Here is an 18,798-nt window from a genome sequence, read left to right on the forward strand (position 1 = left end):
TGTAGAGTTCAGTGTGTGCCACACGAGGCTGATGCTCCATAGCCTTTGATATAGTAATCGAGGAATGCCATGGGAATCCCTGGACTTGTCGGACTTGGAACGTTTCCTTTCTATTAAATTGGTGAATGAGGGACAGTCTCTTGTGTTTATTGCTCTCTTTTTTCATGTCTTTCAAGTTTCCATTTGTGGACTAAGGCGGATCTCGTGGACTACGTCGGAAACCATGGATTACGTTGGACCTGTACGGCTGCACTTTTTTTTTAAATAAATAAATTGGTGAACCAGGGAGAGATGTAGATTATTTTTTTTCCCAAATTAAAACATTTTTGTGGGTTTTTTTTGCTTTTCAATTACTAGATTAGTAATAGGGAGGTGTGAATGTCTGATAGCCAGCAGATACTACACACCTGACATCAACCCCAAAAACTATGACCCCAATTTCCAACACTCCAGGGCAATTGGGAAGAAGCAAGGTGAAGCACCAGAAATGGTGCATCTAATGTGTTGTGCCACTTCTGGGCTGGTAAGGGCCCAATAACCATTGACCTTCCTAGCCTGGTAGTACTAACCTGCAACTGTCTGCTTTACCTTTGCTGGTTATCAAAACTAGTGGGGATACCACATTGTTTTCAATTTATTAGGTTAAACAAGGCTAAACACCTTTTAGTGCCAAATGAAAGGCACTAATGGGTGAAAGTCTATAATATGTAGGGGAGTGGTACATTATAGAGCTGCAGGATATCTATTCTATCTATGCTATTTTTATTTTTAAATTTTCTTTGAAATTTGTGCATAAAGAGGCCAAGACTTGCTAATGTAAGTCAATGAGTGGGAGAGGAAAAAAAAAATTGCACAGTACAAGGGCCAAATGTGCGCCCTGCAAATTTTCTAATTTTTTTTTGCACCCATTGACTTGCATTAGCGAGACTTGGCCATTTTATGCCGCTTTAGGCAGCATGATGCAATATTTTTTCCTCAGTCACATTCCAGCAGAGGAAAAGCTTGCAGATGAACACTGCTTCCTTGAATAACATTGATGCGAGTGCAAGACGACTTTTTTTTTTTTTATCACATTTCAGTCTTCTATTGTAAACGCAAGTGGGAGTGAGGCCTAAAACTGGGTCGTACAGCCAGAGATTCTCTCATCTGAGAGATGACACTCTGATCAGACTCTACTAAGATTCTCTTGCATGAGAGAATCAAAGCATAGGTGAGAAGAAGATGGAGAACTTAATGTGTCTCTTCCATTGTCTGTGTCAGTGTAAATCAGACTGCGCTCAAACGTCATCAGAGTGCAATCTAAAGTTTGGCATGCACCCATAGACTTGAATGGGTGCATGCCGTCCGATATATGCTGCTGAATTTGGCATAAAAAAACCCCTCTGGTTAGCACTGCCCCATAGCCTAACACATCAGATAGCACTCGTCTGATGTGTATGCTCATGTGAACAAGCCAGGGCTGTGGAGTCGGTAAACCAAACCTTCAACTCCGACTCCTCAATTTCTCTTGCACCGACTCTGACTCCTACATATATTGCTTATAGTTAGGTGAAAAATGTATTGTACTACATGAACATGTGTATGTGAACATCAGACATTTAATAATTTTTATGATACAATAATCAAGATATTTGGATAGCACATAAAATATATTTATTGGATACAACTTTAGAACACAAACTGTAATAAATTGTAAATATGTAGTACACTATGTAATATACAGTAGATTACATATATATCGTGTGTGTGTATGTGTGTATATATATATATATATATATATATATATATATATATATATATACATATTGTATTACATATTTACAATTTATTAGTTTTTTGTGTTCTAAAGTTGTATTCCAATAAATATATTTTATCTAAATATCTTGATTATTGTATCATAAAAATGATTACAAGTCTGATGTTCACATTGAACTACAATACATTTTTCACTTAAATATAAGCATTATACTAAATGTTATTATTTAGTAAAATATTCAGCACATTCTGCATTGCACTCCTGTCCCCAATTTATTATATATTTTAGGAGTCGGAGTCGGTGCATTTTATACCAACTCTGACTCCACCAAAATGAGCTCCGACTCCACGACTCCGACTATACAGCCCTGGAACAAGCCCTAAGGCTCTGTGCGCACTGGGAAATGGAATTTTCTTGAGAAAATTCCGCATCCTCTCAAAGATTACCGCACCCGCGGTAAAAAACCGCGGGAAACCGCACCCGAAAACCGCATGCGGTTTGCCGCGGTTTGCCGCGGCTTTACCGCGGTATTGTTCGCGGTATTGCCGCGGTTTTGCCGCGTGCGGGTTGGGATGTGCTTTATTGCATTCAATGCAATAAAGCACATTGAAGGAAAAAAAAAAATACATTTAATTCTGATAGTAGATAGACAGAAGAATAGATAGAGGGATAGATAGATAGACAGACAGATAGATAGAGGGATAGATAGAGGACAGATCGCTACATTTCCCACGGTCGGCAGTGAGTTCACATTACCGGCCGTGGGAAATGACCGGTAATTACCTCTGCTGTCTGCTGCATTCAGCCTGTGTCTGTGACAGTCGCGGCTGGATGTCAGCAGTGCAGGACGTCGGAGCCGGAGCTGTGGATGTCGGAGCGGTGGATTACGCCGGAGCTTTGGTGCGGGAGGGGTTAATAAAATGGTGAACGAGGCTTGTTGGTTTTATTTAAAATAAAGGATTTTTCGGTGTCTGTGTTTTTTTCACTTTACTTACGGGTTGATCATGTCAGCTGTCACATAGACGCTGCCATGATCAAGCCTGGAGTTAATGGCGGTGGTCCCCCATCACCATTAACCCCTTGTATTACCTTGTCACCACTGCTACACGGTGGCAAGAAGAGCCGAGGACACGCCGGCAGTGCCGCATAATGCATGCGACAGTGCCGGGGCAGCTGCGGCTGATATTCTCGGCTGCGGGAGGGGGAGTGAGGCGGGGGACATTAACCCTGCCCCTCTCCCTCCCCAGCCTGAGAATACCGGGCCGCTGCTGTGTGCTTACCTCGGCTGGACGGTGAATATGCAGCGGAGCCCACGTTCTTTTTTTTCTATATTTCCGTTTTCTTTCTATGTGTGTTCTATGTGTCTGTGTCTATGTGATCTATGTCTGTGATGTGTTCTGTGTCTGATGTGTGTGTGTTTACTCTGCACGGCTTCCTCTTCCTGTAATGACATCACTTCCCTGCAAAACCGCAAGCAAGTGATGCACATTACCGGAGGTAAACCGCAAAATACCGCAGGGAATAACGCAGGAAAACGCAGTGAACCGCACAGAATTTGCTGCCTGCGTTATTCCCTGCGGGATTTCATGATTAACATTGGAGTCAATGGAGTGAAATCCCGCAGCGATGTGCGGAAAAGAAGTGACATGCACTTGTTTTTGCTGCGGGATTCCCGCAGCAAAACATGCAGCTGTCAAATTCCGCCCAGTGCGCACAGGATTTTTTTTCTCCATAGGATTTGCTGGTGATTCACTGCAGAGATGTTATGAACATTTTCTGCAGCGAAACATGCAGCAAATCCGCGGCAAAATCCGCGAAAAATCCGGTAAGTGCGCACATAGCCTAAAAGAGATTTCATGATAAAGGGTTGTTGGCGCAGTGTAGAGAAGAAATAAACACAACAGTAAAGGCACCTTTACTCACTGCCACATCGCAAACGACATCGCTGTAACGTCACCGGTTTTGTGACGTAATAGCGACCTCCCCAGCGACATTGCAGTGTGTGAAACACATCAGCGACCTGGCCCCTGCTGTGAGGTTGCTGATCACTGCACATCTCTCAGGACCATTCTTTGGTCCTTTGTTTCCCACTGTGCAGCATGCATCGGTGTGTTTGACACTGTTACAGCGACTTTGTTAGCGACTTCCCTTTCAAAAAGCTACTTTACAACGTAGCGACTTTGTAGCGATCCCGGCCAGGTTGGGATTGCTGGTGGGATCGCTAGAAAGTCTCAGTGTGTAAAGGGGCCTTATATGTGTTGGAGGTACGGTGGATTTCATGCATAACCTGAACTAAGAATGACAAATCAAGTGAAACGCACAAAAACCAACAGACAAATTGCAAATTTTGGGTTTGCTTTTCTTTCTTAATTTATTTCACAATGTCATGTTACCTTATTAAAACAGTGCAAATTTTTGGATATTATAAATATATTTCTCTTACCGCTTTTTTTTTTTTTTTGTTAATACAGTGATCCGTTCCTGCAGACTACTCTAAATATCACTGAGAGATTGTACCCAACAGATGCTACAGCCGAATTGCTGCAGTAAAGGGAAATGCCCTTTCATTGTTCTCCGATCCCCTTATTCCTTCTGGACCTCTTGGACTTGCACAGTGTCCAGCATCTGCTGCACTTTATGACTTGAACTTACTTCTTGCTCCACTTTGTTTGTCTGGCTGCATACCATATGTATTATACTTAAAGGAGGTGGTGAGCCCATCTTCAGCCCTTACTGAGCCCTCATACACAATACAATGCAAACGTGGGGAAGGAAAGGGAGCACCATACTCCTTTAGATAAACCCAGCAGTTGTTTGTGCATTTGGAGAAAAGGAGCCATGTGTAACTATCACGGGTTGTTTATTTTCTCCTTAGTGATTAAACGTTTATTTGGTTTCCACTAGTTTCTGGTTCCTGAGCATGGGTTTGAACCATAGATAATAACTAGCTAGCAGGCGGGCTGGTAGTTCATATACGACACTCCTAGATGCTGCTTGCTACATATATAAACTTGAAAGGTATAACAGGATCATTATGACAAATCAAAAAGGAATGCAATTTGCTGGAATTAGTGGTTTTTGAATTATTGATACAGCCCCAACCTCTGATACACACAGTGTACACTCAGTCATTGTCAATTAGTATGTGCTGTCTCATTTTAATAAGGGGGAAATGCACAGCGGTGATGGGGAGAGCATGAAAAATTCTTGCACCCTGTTGTGTGCTACATTGGAATACAAAGGCAAGATTGCACCTTCTCCCAGAAACAAAGCAGCTTTACAAAATAAATAAAATAAATGAATAAATAAATAAATATTAAGTTCCACGCACCCTTTTCATAGGTCCGACATCAATCTCGCTCCTTGTGCCTGTAGGTTCAGTTTTTGGGTAGGGAGTAATGGATCTGCAGCAAACGACATTGAGTGCTACTGGATCCATCCTATGCCCCCATTTCCCTAATGCAGGGTCCCTGAGGGCTTTCGGGAAGAAACTTCATATTGCTTGGAAGATAACTGTACATGTTGCTGTGAAAAATATAGTGTGTATGCCCATGCTGTTTGTGAAGTTCTACATGTGCTGCCTGTATTTACCATCATGCTTGTGTTTTTGTATGGCACATAATGTAGCAGTGGATAAAATGAGTGACTGGGTTGGTATCATTTGGCACTGCGCTATACAGGAAGTGTTCTGCTTTTCAGCTCAGTCACTTAACCTCATCTTAATGTCCCATCTGAAGACATTGGTACTCTACACAGGACTGTGATCAGGTGAAATATGTGCCACTGTGCAAAGCCTCTCAGGACTGCATGCTGTCCTCTGCACAATTGGGTACAATCGTTCTTCAAGTCCTGCACCTATCTTGTCCAGCAGCTCTGTTGTTTGAGGGCCATAACCATAATCTTGGTCAGGGTTTTCTGCAGGAGGTCTAGGTTCCTCAGGGGCAGGCCCATGCTCATATGGTTCCTCCTCGATAGCCTGAATTTTGTCTTCAGGTGTGAGTGAGGCTGGACTTAATGGGCAGCCATCTGGTCCTTCCTCATCAGTAGTACTTGCAATTCGTGGTAGTGTACTGTGGTATCTTGTGTCGGGAAGGTAGCTAGTGCTGTCTCCGCGACGTAAGGGGGAAGCACGGTGTCTTTCCAAAGCAGGAGGGAAACGGATACCTGGATCACTGTACTGCTTTGTCCTCTGCCACTGTTTGCGCAAATGTGCACGAGAGCGATGCTTGATGCGCAGAGGGGAATCATCGTATTGTGGGTCATGCCGAAGGAACTCGTTAAATAATGCATCTGTTTTTTCATCTATGCTATAATCTCGTCTAGAAAGTGTCTCGCGTGGAGGAGTGTGGTGTGGAAACAATTTGTCTTCCTCTCCACCTGAAGCACCCTGTTCATATAAACGACCTTCCAGACTTTCAAATACTGTTCCTTTCCGTCCAGCATGTGTGAAAAATAGTCGCTTTTCTGATGCAGTCTTGTCTCTATGAGGGCTGCCCGACTCATCAAGAGGTCGGCAAGGAGCTTCAATAGACGCATAGCCACTGTCCATCTGTAAAAGCTTTCGAGATCCAGTTTCTGGCTCTTGTCCCTTTCCTGATTTAACATCAGGCAGGTCTTGGGAAGGAAGGCTAGGAAGTCCACTCAAAGAGCTGACACTTTCTGCATCACTGCGAACAGAATCCCGATCGTTGTTGCTACTACTTTGATCAGAGGCACAAAGCTCCAGTGATGCACGTAAGCTCCAGATGTCACACTGTGGAGGAAGCTGACCCTGTTCTGCACTTCCCACATCAGCCAGTGACCCATCTTCCTCATGGTCTAGCCTGGTAAAAAGAATAATAATATAATAAGGTGCATAGCAATGGCATATTACATATGAGGTAAGAAGGAATCTAAAGGATCAAAAATTAAATTGCGTTGCGTGCATGTACAATAGGAATTCTAGTTGTTTAGTCGAGAGGGTAATAGAAGAATACCTGCCGAGGGAATGTGGGGGAGTGTCATGCTGCTGGATGAAACCAGTATCTGGTGTGTGGGCTATGTATTGTATGATGTCATCACGTTCTGCACTTTCACTTGCTGCTCTCTGTCGCTGGAACTGATGCCGCTTTGGAGAACCTGTAAAGTATATAAACTATCAATACTCACACATCTATTCTAAACAGCCACACTATTGCTCTCTTTGCAGTTTTCCCTTAAAAGGTCTGTTTAAAACTCTTTTAGGAAAAAAATATTTTTCCTTTTACTACTCCTGTTATTCTCAGGTATACTACTTCCATGTACATCATCAAAATGTAATTAGCGGTTTTTAGTTGTCTGATAACTTAGCCCATTCTACTGTATTCATTCTAATCTTTGTTTTCCAAATTATACCCCACCCATCACCTTAGGAATCCAGGTTGCCCCCATCCGTGACTCTGGTTACAGGCTGCTTCTTTATATCTTGTGCATCCAGGCCATTCCTCCTGCTCACCTCTGGTGTCTAAGCTGCTTGCTCTCTGTATGCTTCCCAATTTCCATTTCTTGATTTTAAGATAGGGGCTTGCTCCCTCTAAGCTTGCATGACGCCGTAGACGGTTGAAGAAGTGAAGTACAGCACCATGACTTTGTGTGGTACCTACATCTGAGCTAGAGCCACCTTGAGGAAGATGACTGCTGAGGTCAAACTGGGAAATGAAGAGAAGGTGTAAAACTAGAGTTGCAGTGATAGTTATATATGTGCCAATAAGCCATCTACACATAAATCTATAGTTTCTATATTTACTCACCCTTGTGTTAATAGGACTTTGTCTAGGAGATGATGGACCATGGATTGCAGTTTCCATAAAACTCGTATCTGCAACAGAGTTGTATGCATCTCCAGGAAGAGCAGATGTTAAACTCAGTGACAGTCTGGTAAGTGGTGCAGGTGGACTTCTAGGAGGCTAATGCATAAAGGAAATAAAACATTCAGTGCAACACACTGGCTTCCATTGCTTAAAGCTAAAGGGTGAGTACTCTAAAACTAACCTGGTATATGGAAATATTGGATTTGTTTGGAGACATTGGATGCGTGTCTGATGCTGCTCCGCTGCTGCTACTTTCACCGCCTTCACTTTCATGTATTGTTAGAATATGTAGAGCAGTTGGCGGTAATGAAGGAAGAGGGGGGAGTGTCAGTCGGGCATTTTTCAGATAGTGAAAATCTCCCTCTGTCAGAGTGTACCTGGTGCAAAAATTTCTCACAATTTTATTTATTCTTCACTTTGTCAATATTTTTAGCTTTTTAAATGGTTAGTTCTATTAACCATAAACATAAGCCTATAATGCATTTAAGTTTTCTTGTTTGCGTCTGTTTTTACCTTCTTCCTCTTTCCCGCTCTCTCTTTTCTTGGCCACATAATGCACCCTCATTGAATGAGACTCGTCTACCACTGGAAGTAGTGCCTAAGAACCTCTCTGACTCCACATCCCTGGTCCCTGAAGCTGAGAGAGATTCTGCATCCTCTATCCGGATTGTGATATCTGTAGAAATAGGATAAATAGTATTAAAGGAAATCGGTCAACAGTTTTTGTTTGATTGGGAAGCTGAGTGCAGCATTGTGTAGGGGCAGAGACGCTGATTCCAGGGATGTAGCACTGGGCTGCGTCCTGTCATATTGATGACATCCATCCTTGTTCCGCTGTTGATCTTCAATTCGCTAAATATGGTGTTCTGTATAACCCCATCCACACCACTGATTGACAGCTTTCTGTGTGTACTATGCATAGGCAGAAGACAACTAGTTCTCTACTGATAATCTACTTTTGATAAGACACTGATAATATTGAAATACACAACTCACTCGGTGATTTTGCTGAAAACAGGGTCTTAGACGGGCTTTGCACGTTGCGACATCGCAAGTCGATGCTGCGATGTCGCACGCGATAGTCCCCACCCCTGTCGCAGGTACGATATCTTGTGATAGCTGGCGTAGCGATAATTATCGCTACAGCAGCTTCACATGCACTCACCTGCCCTGCGACCGTCGCTCTGGCCGGCGACCCACCTCCTTCCTAAGGGGGTGGGTCGTGCGGCGTCACAGCGACGTCACACGGCAGGCGGCCAATGGCGGCGGAGGGACGGAGATGAGCAGGATGTAAACATCCCGCCCACCTCCTTCCTTCCGTATAGCCGCTGGCGGCAGGTTAGGAGATGTTCCTCGCTCCTGCGGCTTCATACACAGCGATGTGTGCTGCCACAGGAACGAGGAGCTACATCGTACCTGTCGCGGCACCGGCATTATGGAAATGTTGGAGCCTGCACTGATGATACGATAACGACGTTTTTGCGCTCGTTCATAGTATCATCTAGGATTTACACAGTACGACATCGCAAGTGACGCCGGATGTGCGTCACTTTCGATTTGACCCCACCGACATCGCACCTGCGATGTCTTAGTGTGCAAAGCCGCCCTTAGTCCCTACATTGTACTGCTCTCAGATTACATAACAAAAGCTTGCTGACAGTTCCCTTTAAAAGTAGTAGCAAAAACAGAATTCTGCCCATCAGTATCCACAGATTTAACAAAAATATCACAGGTCACACTCCGTTCTCATTCCTGCTACAATAGATAACTAATCAGTATACTGTGAATCTGCACTCCTGAACCACCTCATGACGCCTATTATTTAGTGTCAATATAGCAAATGGATGGAATAACTTTTAAAGCATTTTTTCAAAGTAACTTTCCTACCATGAGTGGGTTGGGATTCATCCACATAGGAAGTGTTTGTTTTTTCTGCATCATCACTGGGTCTGAAAAGGAAAGCCATAATAATCATTACCATTCACAGCAAAAATCTACATTAACTCTATTGTCAAAATACACCTTGCTTACCTGGAGAGTCTCAAACGTGAGTCACAACAGCGCTTGCAAAGGATCAAGACCCCAATAAGGAGGAGGAGTGTTCCTCCAATGAAGATGGACAACAGAACCAGTAGCAAAACGTACCCATCCTGAGTGGGTGCCCCTGGCGCATCCTGCAGGAACAGATGAAAGAGCCTTGAATTCTTAGCTCACTAAAGTGCTAGCTGGTTATTATGTGCATCTTATCTCTAGTAAGTTATCAAGTAAATGAAATGTATGATGACATTACATAGGGGCATTAGCGACAAGGCTGGTAAAGATGGCACAAGAATCCCGTTTAACATCGGCAGCTCTTGATAACGAGTGCTTGATCTTAGACAATGTTTTACCCATATACTAAAACCTCAGGGATTTTGAAATTTTAGGTGGAGAATGCTATATAATATTGGTGTTTTTGTTTGATATTTTGCAAGTCTCACATACCATCATGGCTTACAGTGTTGGCACCCCTGAAATTGTTCCAGAAAATTAAGTATTTTTCCAAGAAAAGAATTGCAATTACATGTTTATCTCCTTTTGTGTATATTGGAAAAACACAAAAAAAGAGGGGGAAAAGGCAAATGGGACATAATTTCACACAAAACTCCAAACATGGGAATGGCATAAATAACTGCAATTGATCGCTTCCTATACCCAACAACAAGCTTCTTATACTTCTCAACTGGAATTTTGGACCACTTTTCTATTGTAAACTCCTCCAGGTCTCTCATATTTGAAGGTGCCTTCTGCCAACATCAATTTTAAGATCTCACTACAGGTGTTCAATGGGATTAGAGCCATACTCATTCCTGGCTACTTCAGAACTCTCCAGCACTTTGCTTCCATCTATTTCTAGGTGCTTCTTGACGTATACTTGGGGTTAGTGTCCTGATGGAAGACCCATGACCTAGAAAGCAAACCCAGGTTTCTGACACTGGGCACTACATTGCAACCCAAAATCCTTTAGTACCGTAATCTTCAGATTTCTTGAGGCCTTGCACACAGTACCAGGGGCAGCAAAACAACCACAAAACATATTTGAACCTCCACCATATTTGAAACTGGGTACTGTGTTCTTTTCTTTGTGGGCATTTGTTCCATTTTCAGTAAACAGAATAATGTGCTTTACCAAAAAGGTCCATCTTGGTCTCATCTGTCCACAAGGGATTTTCTCAGAAAGGTTTTGGCTTGCGTACATTTTGGCAAACTGCAGTCTAGCTTTTTTTTTGTCTTTGTGTCATCAGTGGGGTCTTCCTGGGCCTCCTGTCATAATGTTTCATTTAAATGTTGGCCGATAGTTTGCACTGACACTAATGAACCCTGAGCCTGCAGGACAGCTTGAATTTGTTTGGAACTTCATTGGGGCTGCTTTTCCACCACCCAGACAATCCTGCATTGCAACTTTAGCTACACTGCTATGGGTTTTAAACATCTTCATTATGTTGCACATTGTGGACAAAGGAACATCAAGATCTCTGGAGACAGACTGAGATTGTTCATATTTCTGAACAATTTTGGATCTCAAGTCATAAGGCTATGTGCGCACTAGACAGTTTTACCCGCGGATTTACCCGCGGAAATGTCTGCAGAAAGATTTCTAATCTTTCTCAAGACATTTCCCAGCAAAACCTATGTGTAAAAAAAAAATAGCTGTGCGCACGCTGCTGATTTTTCTCAAGAAAATTTCTTTAGAACATTTTCTCGAGAAACTTTGAGAAAATAAGCATGTCCATTATTACCTGCGGAATACCCCCGGAATTTCTATACTTGCATGTGTCAGGAACAACCTGCGGAAAATCCGCGGTAAATTCGCGGCTAATCCGCGGTAAAAATGCATGCGTTTTTACCACGGATTTGGTGCGTTTTTTTCCCGCAGGTGCGGGAATCTTCAACTCCCAGAATGTTCCTCAAGAAAGTTTCTTGAGAAAAAGGACATTTCTAGTGCGCACATAGCCTAAAGCGGGCTTTACACACTGCGATATCGGTCCCAATATCGCTAGTGTGGGTACCCGCCCCCATCTGTTGCGCAACACGGGCAAATCGCTGCCCGTGGCGCACAAACAACATCGCCTAGACCCGTCACACATACTTACCTTCCTAGCAACGTCGCTGTGTCCGGCGAACCGCCTCCTTTCTAAGGGGGCGGTCCGTGCGGCATCAGCGACGTCACTGAGCGGCCGCCTAATAGCAGCGGAGGGGTGGAGCTGAGCGGGACGTAACATCCCGCCCACCTCCTTCCTTCCACATAGCGGCCGGGAGGCAGGTAAGGAGAGCTTCCTCGTTCCTGCGGTGTCACACAGAGCGATGTGTGCTGCTGCAGGAACGAGGAACAACCTCGTTACTGCTGAAGTAACGATTTTTGAGAATGGACCCCCCATGTCACTGATGAGCAATTTTGCACGTTTTTGCAACGATGCAAAATCGCTCATCGGTGTCACACGCAACGGCATTGCTAATGCGGCCGGATGTGCGTCACCAATTTTGTGACCCCAACGAGTTCGCATTAGTGATGTCGTAGCGTGTAAAGCCCCCTTAAGACAGTTCTTCTCTTTCTGATCTTCCTGCGTAGTGTGGCACATACAGATACAAAAAGCAAAGATTGAGTCAAATTCTCTCCTTTTTTAATCTGGTTTCAGATATGATTTTCCTATGGCCCACACCTTTTACTTGCCACAGGTGATTTTGAACGAGCATCACATGCTTGAAACAAAATTGTTTACCCACAATTTTGGAAAGGTGCCAACAATTTTGTCTGACCCGTTTTTGGGGTTGTGTGTGAAATTTGCTTTTTTTTCTTTTCTTATTTTTTCAAGTTGTTCCAATACACACAAAGGAAATAAATGTGTATAACAAAACCTGGGCAATTGCAGTAATTTTCTGGAACAATTTCAAGGGTGCCAACACTTTCGGCCATAACTGTATAACGATGAGCTTCAATTCTCAAAACAGCAAATTATATACCTAAAAACATTTTTTTTACTGTTAATGTTACCAGTTCACTTATATTATCTATTGGCATATTATGGAACACAACCTGCAGATCAATATTTAATTATGGATTTGTGGGAAAGGCTAAGTCACTGTATTGTACAAGTGTCTGACTATTGCCTTCCTTTCTTTATAGCACTAGTCATATTTTTTATTTCCCCGATGCTGATTTTTTTTTTAGCATGAAGAAATAAGCTATTGGGCTGCATCTGCCCCTGCTCTGTGTCCGCTTGAAATCTCTGTTCAAAAAATGAAAAACCTGTGGATGTAGCCACATGTGATATGCAGTTCATGTCCTCTTGTTGCTGGTAACAGATGGTTTTTTTATAACGTATCCTCAGGTTTTGCTTAACCTCCCCCCCTCCCCCCTCCCGAAACCTGATAATTGATGAGCACTTTACATCAGTATCATCCATGTGCTGCCTGGCACCCATGTTAGTCAAGCTTTGGATCACTATGCCCTTTGGGCTTAACCTTAGCCCCAGTCCTGCTGGAGTAAGTCATGATACTAAATTGTGCAGTACATTACCACTACAGCAATTTTAGCTGGAAAAAAAAAGGGAATATCAATAATCCCGTTTATTGTCTGTGAAGCAGTTTTAAAAATTGGAAGGAAATTTTAAAATCTTTTAGCTACTACATGTTCACAGTTGCTGCCTGTTATGTAAAAGACTTCCGAACTTAGGATTTTCAAACAAATCATCATATTGTCTGTGTTCTTTGGTAAAACTCTGCCATCTTGTTTCACCATATAGCAGGTATCTTGAACATCTACGACCACATATAATCAGTTTTACAGCAGTAAGGCTATGTGCGCATGTTGCGTTCTGTCCCTGCAGAAATTTCTGCAGCGATTTGAACAGCATAAGTGCGCTTCAAATCGCTGCAGAAACAGTGCGTACTGAAAAGCCGATTTAATGCGCTCTGATAGCAGCCCCTCCCATAGACCGCGGTACCTGCATCCAAAGCGCACGAAAGAAGTGACATGTCACTTCTTAGAATGCGCGCTTCGGGCAGCAGCCAAAGCGCTGCGTTCTAATACGCCACGTGCGCACGTCTCCTGCACAATCTTCATAGATTGTGCAGGGGACGCAGGACGCATGCAGTTATGCTGCGGTGAAGATCGCAGTGTAACTGCATGAAAATACACTACGTGGGTACATAGCCTTAAGACAAAAACTTACAAGTGGCATAATTGCTCCACTAATACTACATAAAGAAATTGTATACACTACAGTATATCACAAAACTGAGTATATCCCTCACATTTTTGTAAATATTATATTCTATCTCTTCATGGGACAACACTGAAGATATGATCCTTTAATGATGTAAAGTAGTCAGTGTTCAGCTTGTATAACTGTGTAGGTTTGTAGTACACCCCTAAGTGAAAATGACCAAATTGGGCCGAATTAGCCATTTTCACTCCCTGGTGTTAGGTGCTTCATTAGTATTAGAAGGTCTCTGCTGCAAATGGGGAGCCACATGTATTAAACATGATGTTATTGCTCATCCACTTCCTCATACTGGTGGCACCTCATGCCAAAGAATTCTGAGGATCTGAAAAAAAAAATTGCTGCTCTACATCAAGATGGCCCAGGCTATAAGAATATTGCCAACATCCTGAACTGAGCTGCAGCACTGTGGCCAAGCCCATACAGCGGTTTAACCAGACAGGTTCCACTCAGAACAGGCCTCGCCATTGTCGTCCAAAACGTTGAGTGCTCATGCTCAGCATTATATTCAGAGGTTGTCTTTTCAAAATAGATGTATGAGTGCTGCCAGCATTGCTGCAGAGGTTAACACTAGAAGTCCCTGAGAGGGGTCATTTAACATTTCTACCTTTTGGAACCCAGAGACGGGTGGAATGACCTGAAGGATTTTAGCTAACATCCTGTAATCACCGTCTTTTGCTCTGTAATTAAGGCCATTACTGTCGCACCACAAGAGGTTGTTGTTTTCCATTGAGTTTAGCCATTTAGTTACTAGTTAGTTCTATTCAGTTTGGACTAAGGGTCATTTAACCTTCTTTCGGGACTTCAGGGGGGAGCTCGAAATTTCTGGGACTTCTAGTGTTAAACGGGTGGGAGACTAGGTCCACCTGTCAGTGCTCAGACCATACACTGCATCAAATTGGTCTGCAAGGCTATCATCCCACAAGAAAGCCCAAAACAGCTTGCTGAAGACAAGCAGACTAAGGAAATGGATTACTGGAACCACGGCCTGTGGCTGATGAAATCAAGATAAACTTATGTGGTTCAGATTGTGTCAAGCGTGTATGGCAGGTACCAGATGAGGAGTACAAAGACAAGTGTGTCTTGCCTACAGTCAAGCATGGTGGTGGAAGTGTCATGGTTTGGGGCTGCATGACTGCTGCCAGCTGTAGGGAGCTACAGTTCATTCTGGGTACCATGAATAACACCCTGTACTGTGACTTACTGAAGCAGAGCATGATCATCTCCCTTCTGGCGGCAGGGAAGTATTCAAAGATGACAACCTTCAATGACCACTGCCTTGCTAAAGAAACTGAGGGTAAAGGTGCTGGACTGACCAAGCAAGTCTCCAGACCTCAACTCTGTTAAAGGGAACCTGTCAGGTGCACTATGCACCCAGAACCACGAGCAGTTCTGGGTGCATATTTCTTATTCCTGCCTAACAGTTCATGTATCCAGTAGCATACATAAAGAGTTCTTTAGAAAAAGTATTTCTAAAGATCCTTTAAGATATGCTAATGAGCACAGGGACTAGTCGCAATGGCATTAGTTCCTGCACTCATTCCACCCTCTCAGCATGTTAGCATGCCCACAGGGGCGTGCTAACATGCTATTCAATGCCCATTGCCCAGCGTCTTCAGCGGTGATGTTAGACACTGGCTTTAGGGTCAGTGCGCATGATCAGAAGTCACAGCCCTTGCGGTCATGTGCACTATCAAGCCGGGTGTATGTGTCCGGGTTTCAGAGTGGTCTAATGCACGTGACCAGAAGGGCCAGACATTTTGATCATGCGCACGGGCCCTAAACCTAGGTTCTGAGGTGGTGACAACGGACACAGTTACTCGAGTCACTGCTGATGACGCTGGTCAATGGACATTTAATAGTATGTTAGCATGCCCCTGTGTGTGTGCGAACATGCCAAGAGGACGGAATGAGTGCAGGACTAGAGTGGAGCTAGTACCTAACTATTCGTACTCGCTATATTCATAACGAATATTGTCTAATACTCTTGTATTCATTCTGAATAGTGTGTGCAATACAAGTAATGGGGAATACTCGCAATGTATCAAGTAACCCGAATTCCGCACTATTCGCTACTCGCACAAATAGTACGGCATTCAGGTTACTCGTTACTTTGCGAGTTTTCCCCCCCATGACTTGCATTGCACACACTATTCAGAATGAATACGCGAGTATTAGGCAGTACTCGTTAGTTCCTGCGTAGAGTTGAGCGAGTACCTAACGCCTTTGCAACTAGTCCTTGTGCTTACTGGCATATCATATAGGATATGCTAATGTATGTATGCTATCTACAGGGACAGTTAGGCAGGGATTAGTAATATCCCCCCAGAACTGCTTGTGGTTCTGGGTGCATATTGCACCTGACAGGTTCTCTTTAAGCATCTGTGAGGCACCCTTAGGGTATGTGCGCACGTTGCTTTTTACCTGCTTTTTCAACTGCGCTGTTTAATGCCAAAATGGATGTGTTCTTCTATTCAAGCAAAGTCTATGGGAATTTGGGTTTCTTGTTCACACTATGTTGTTCAAAATGCTGCCTTTTTGTGGCAGAACTTTGGTCAAAAACTCAGCTTTTCAAAGAAGCAACATGTCAATTGTTTTTGCCATTTGGGTTTTGCACTGCAAAGCTGAGTTTTTGACCAAAGTTCTGCCACAAAAAGGCAGCATTTTGAACAACAATAGTGTGAACAAGAAACCCAAATTCCCATAGACTTTGCTTGAATAGAAGAACACATCCATTTTGGCATTAAACAGCGCAGAAGAAAAAGCAGCAAAAAAGCAGGTAAAAAGCAACGTGCGCACATGCCCTTAAACAGAAAGTGAAGCACAAGGTCTAACATCCCCCAGCTCTGTGATGTCATCATGGAGGAGGGAAGAGGAGTCCAGAGGCTCCTAAGAGGCTCTAGTGATCTCAATGCCCAAGAGAGTTAAGGCAGTGCTTGAAGATAATGATGGCCACAAAATATTGACACTTTGGGCACAATTTGGCCATTTGCACTTAGGGATGAGCTCACTTTTGTTGCCAGCGGTTTAGACATTAATCACTGTGTTGTTAGAAAGCACACCAAATTTACAGTCTTAGGCCCCTTTCACATTGCATTTTTACTTACATTCAGTGGTCCCGTTGGGGCATCCGTCCGAGCCGCCCCTCCCCCACCACGCAAAACGTGTTTTGGACGCATGTGCCGACAAGGCCATTGACTATAATGGAGCAGACTCTGTTAGTGTGTGCTCTGTCTTGCACATATATGTAAAGCGTGAGAAAGCTCATGAATTCAATAACCACCCTTCCAGCTGCAGTTTGTACTGAGCCCTCAGATCTCAGCAGCAGCAGGAGGCTCTTGAGGAGCCATCAATTTGGTTATGTATGCAGAGACTAGGTTTAAACTTTCATAGCCATGATGACATGGATTTTTAAAGTAAGTACACCGGCTTTAAGAGACTAATTTCCTAATGTATACAGTTTGTTTTGTGATTACTGATAGATCTGCTTTAAGCTAGATGGCACTTTTGTGATGGTACTGGGCTCTGACAAAAACATCCCAAGCACCCCATAAATAGAATGCTGAAATGACACTTGTCGCTGATAAAGCATCCCTTCTTTCCATCAGAAGTGACAGCACCCAATGTCTGTAGAGGGCAGGTCCACAGAGAATTGCTGGAGAAAGGTCTCACAAATAAAAGTAGATGTGTGAATACAGGTTACATAATGTAAAATACAGCAGAGGCGAATAGGAAGCAGCAGTAAGGCTGGGCTGTGCCACTGATCAGACCCATGGCGGCTTCAGTGGCACGGTCCCCGTGGCTCCAGCGATAGGAGCGGAGCGCTACAGCGGCAGAATCTAGAATGCGGAGGGCTCACCGTGGAACTGGCCGTTATATTTTCCCATGCAGGTGACTCATTGCTCATGATCTGACACCTGCAGAAAGAAAAAGGAGGGAGGGTTGGAAAATACAGTGTTCAGACCAGGGAAACAGAATCTAGGGGCAAGTAGTGAGACGACGGCGTGGAAAGTGCCTTCTCCACGCAGGAACCCCCTGCCCAGTGGGCGCTAGTTCTAGACATCAATTACAATCCATATATGTGTATACATGATTTCCTGGGAGAGGATGGAGCACAGCGTGGAGTGGAAAGCACACCAGCACTGAGCTGCAGGCCAGCATCCAGGGCAGTGCCCACTCCATCCCACTCTACAACTGGCAGTAGGTAGAATAACAATGCCCCACCTACCTTCTGTGCACACAGACACCTCACGGGTGGCACCAGCTGATGTGCTGCCCAAATGATGCTCCATACTCCAGGCAAGATCGGCGCAGGATGCCATGCAGCGCACCCTTACACTGCGATCAGCTCCAGCGATGCATCCTACGTGCGGTACCCAAAAGATGCCCAGGGAGTGCCCAGAGGATGCACATCGTTATGGTACAGCAGGCGGCCAATGCCCACCTCTGCCCCTTCGGATGGCCTGCAGACCCCATAACTGGCTCCCGGTGCCCTGCTCCCTGATCTGGCCTGGCATCCGATGCCCGATTCTCACCTCCGGGTCCGGCTTCAAGCTGCAGCTCAGTCACCGGCCTCAGGATTTATGAATGAAGCCCGGAGAAGAAACCCCGCCCATTAGGGACACGTGACTCTGACAGGCTGCAGGCTGGCTGGGGGAGAACACGCACCGTGTATGCTAATGCGGGAGGGATGGAGGGATGGCGTCTGCAGCGCGTTATCTACATAGGGGCAAACTCATCCGCGCGTACACTCTGCGTGTGCACGGAGGCAGGCATGAGAGGGAGCAGGGCACACGGGTGGGAGGAGGCTGACACGGGGGACAGAGAGTGACTCACTGCCGTGTGTGATTATTTATAGGCGAGGGGAATGATGTGAGTGGGAGAGGAGCGAGAGCGGAGGCTGTGCCCCATATACAGAGCTGGATCGCTCCTCGGCTGTGCCCCATATACA

The 18,798-nt window shown here is 44.4% G+C and overlaps 2 protein-coding genes across 3 annotated transcripts in view; one reads left to right on the forward strand and one right to left on the reverse strand.

Annotated features, from left to right (window-relative positions):
• STK11 (serine/threonine kinase 11) overlaps positions 1 to 4,659 on the forward strand; it is a 149,727-nt gene extending 145,068 nt beyond the window's left edge. The window contains exon 10 of the mRNA XM_075352959.1: positions 4,228 to 4,659. The gene's annotated coding sequence lies outside the window, so the exon portion shown is untranslated. The remainder of the gene's footprint in view (positions 1 to 4,227) is intronic.
• Positions 4,660 to 4,887: 228 nt separating this feature from the next.
• CBARP (CACN subunit beta associated regulatory protein) lies at positions 4,888 to 18,541 on the reverse strand. Of its 2 annotated transcripts, none has more exons than XM_075352937.1 (10): positions 18,383 to 18,541; positions 17,707 to 17,764; positions 9,616 to 9,758; positions 9,472 to 9,533; positions 8,098 to 8,260; positions 7,766 to 7,961; positions 7,525 to 7,680; positions 7,230 to 7,422; positions 6,733 to 6,874; positions 4,888 to 6,579 (listed from the first exon to the last, which is right to left on the reverse strand). In XM_075352937.1, the coding sequence occupies exons 2-10, from the start codon at positions 17,752 to 17,754 to the stop codon at positions 5,505 to 5,507; spliced, it is 2,178 nt and encodes a 725-aa protein (XP_075209052.1). In that variant the 5' UTR covers positions 17,755 to 17,764; positions 18,383 to 18,541; the 3' UTR covers positions 4,888 to 5,504. The 2 variants fall into 2 exon arrangements, with proteins under 2 accessions (XP_075209052.1, XP_075209062.1); XM_075352947.1 differs by lacking the exon at positions 18,383 to 18,541 and adding an exon at positions 18,076 to 18,348.
• Between the last annotated feature and the right edge of the window lie 257 nt (positions 18,542 to 18,798).

The sequence above is a fragment of the Anomaloglossus baeobatrachus genome, chromosome 1, assembly GCF_048569485.1.
Source record: "Anomaloglossus baeobatrachus isolate aAnoBae1 chromosome 1, aAnoBae1.hap1, whole genome shotgun sequence".
NCBI classification, from domain to species: Eukaryota; Metazoa; Chordata; class Amphibia; order Anura; family Aromobatidae; genus Anomaloglossus; species Anomaloglossus baeobatrachus.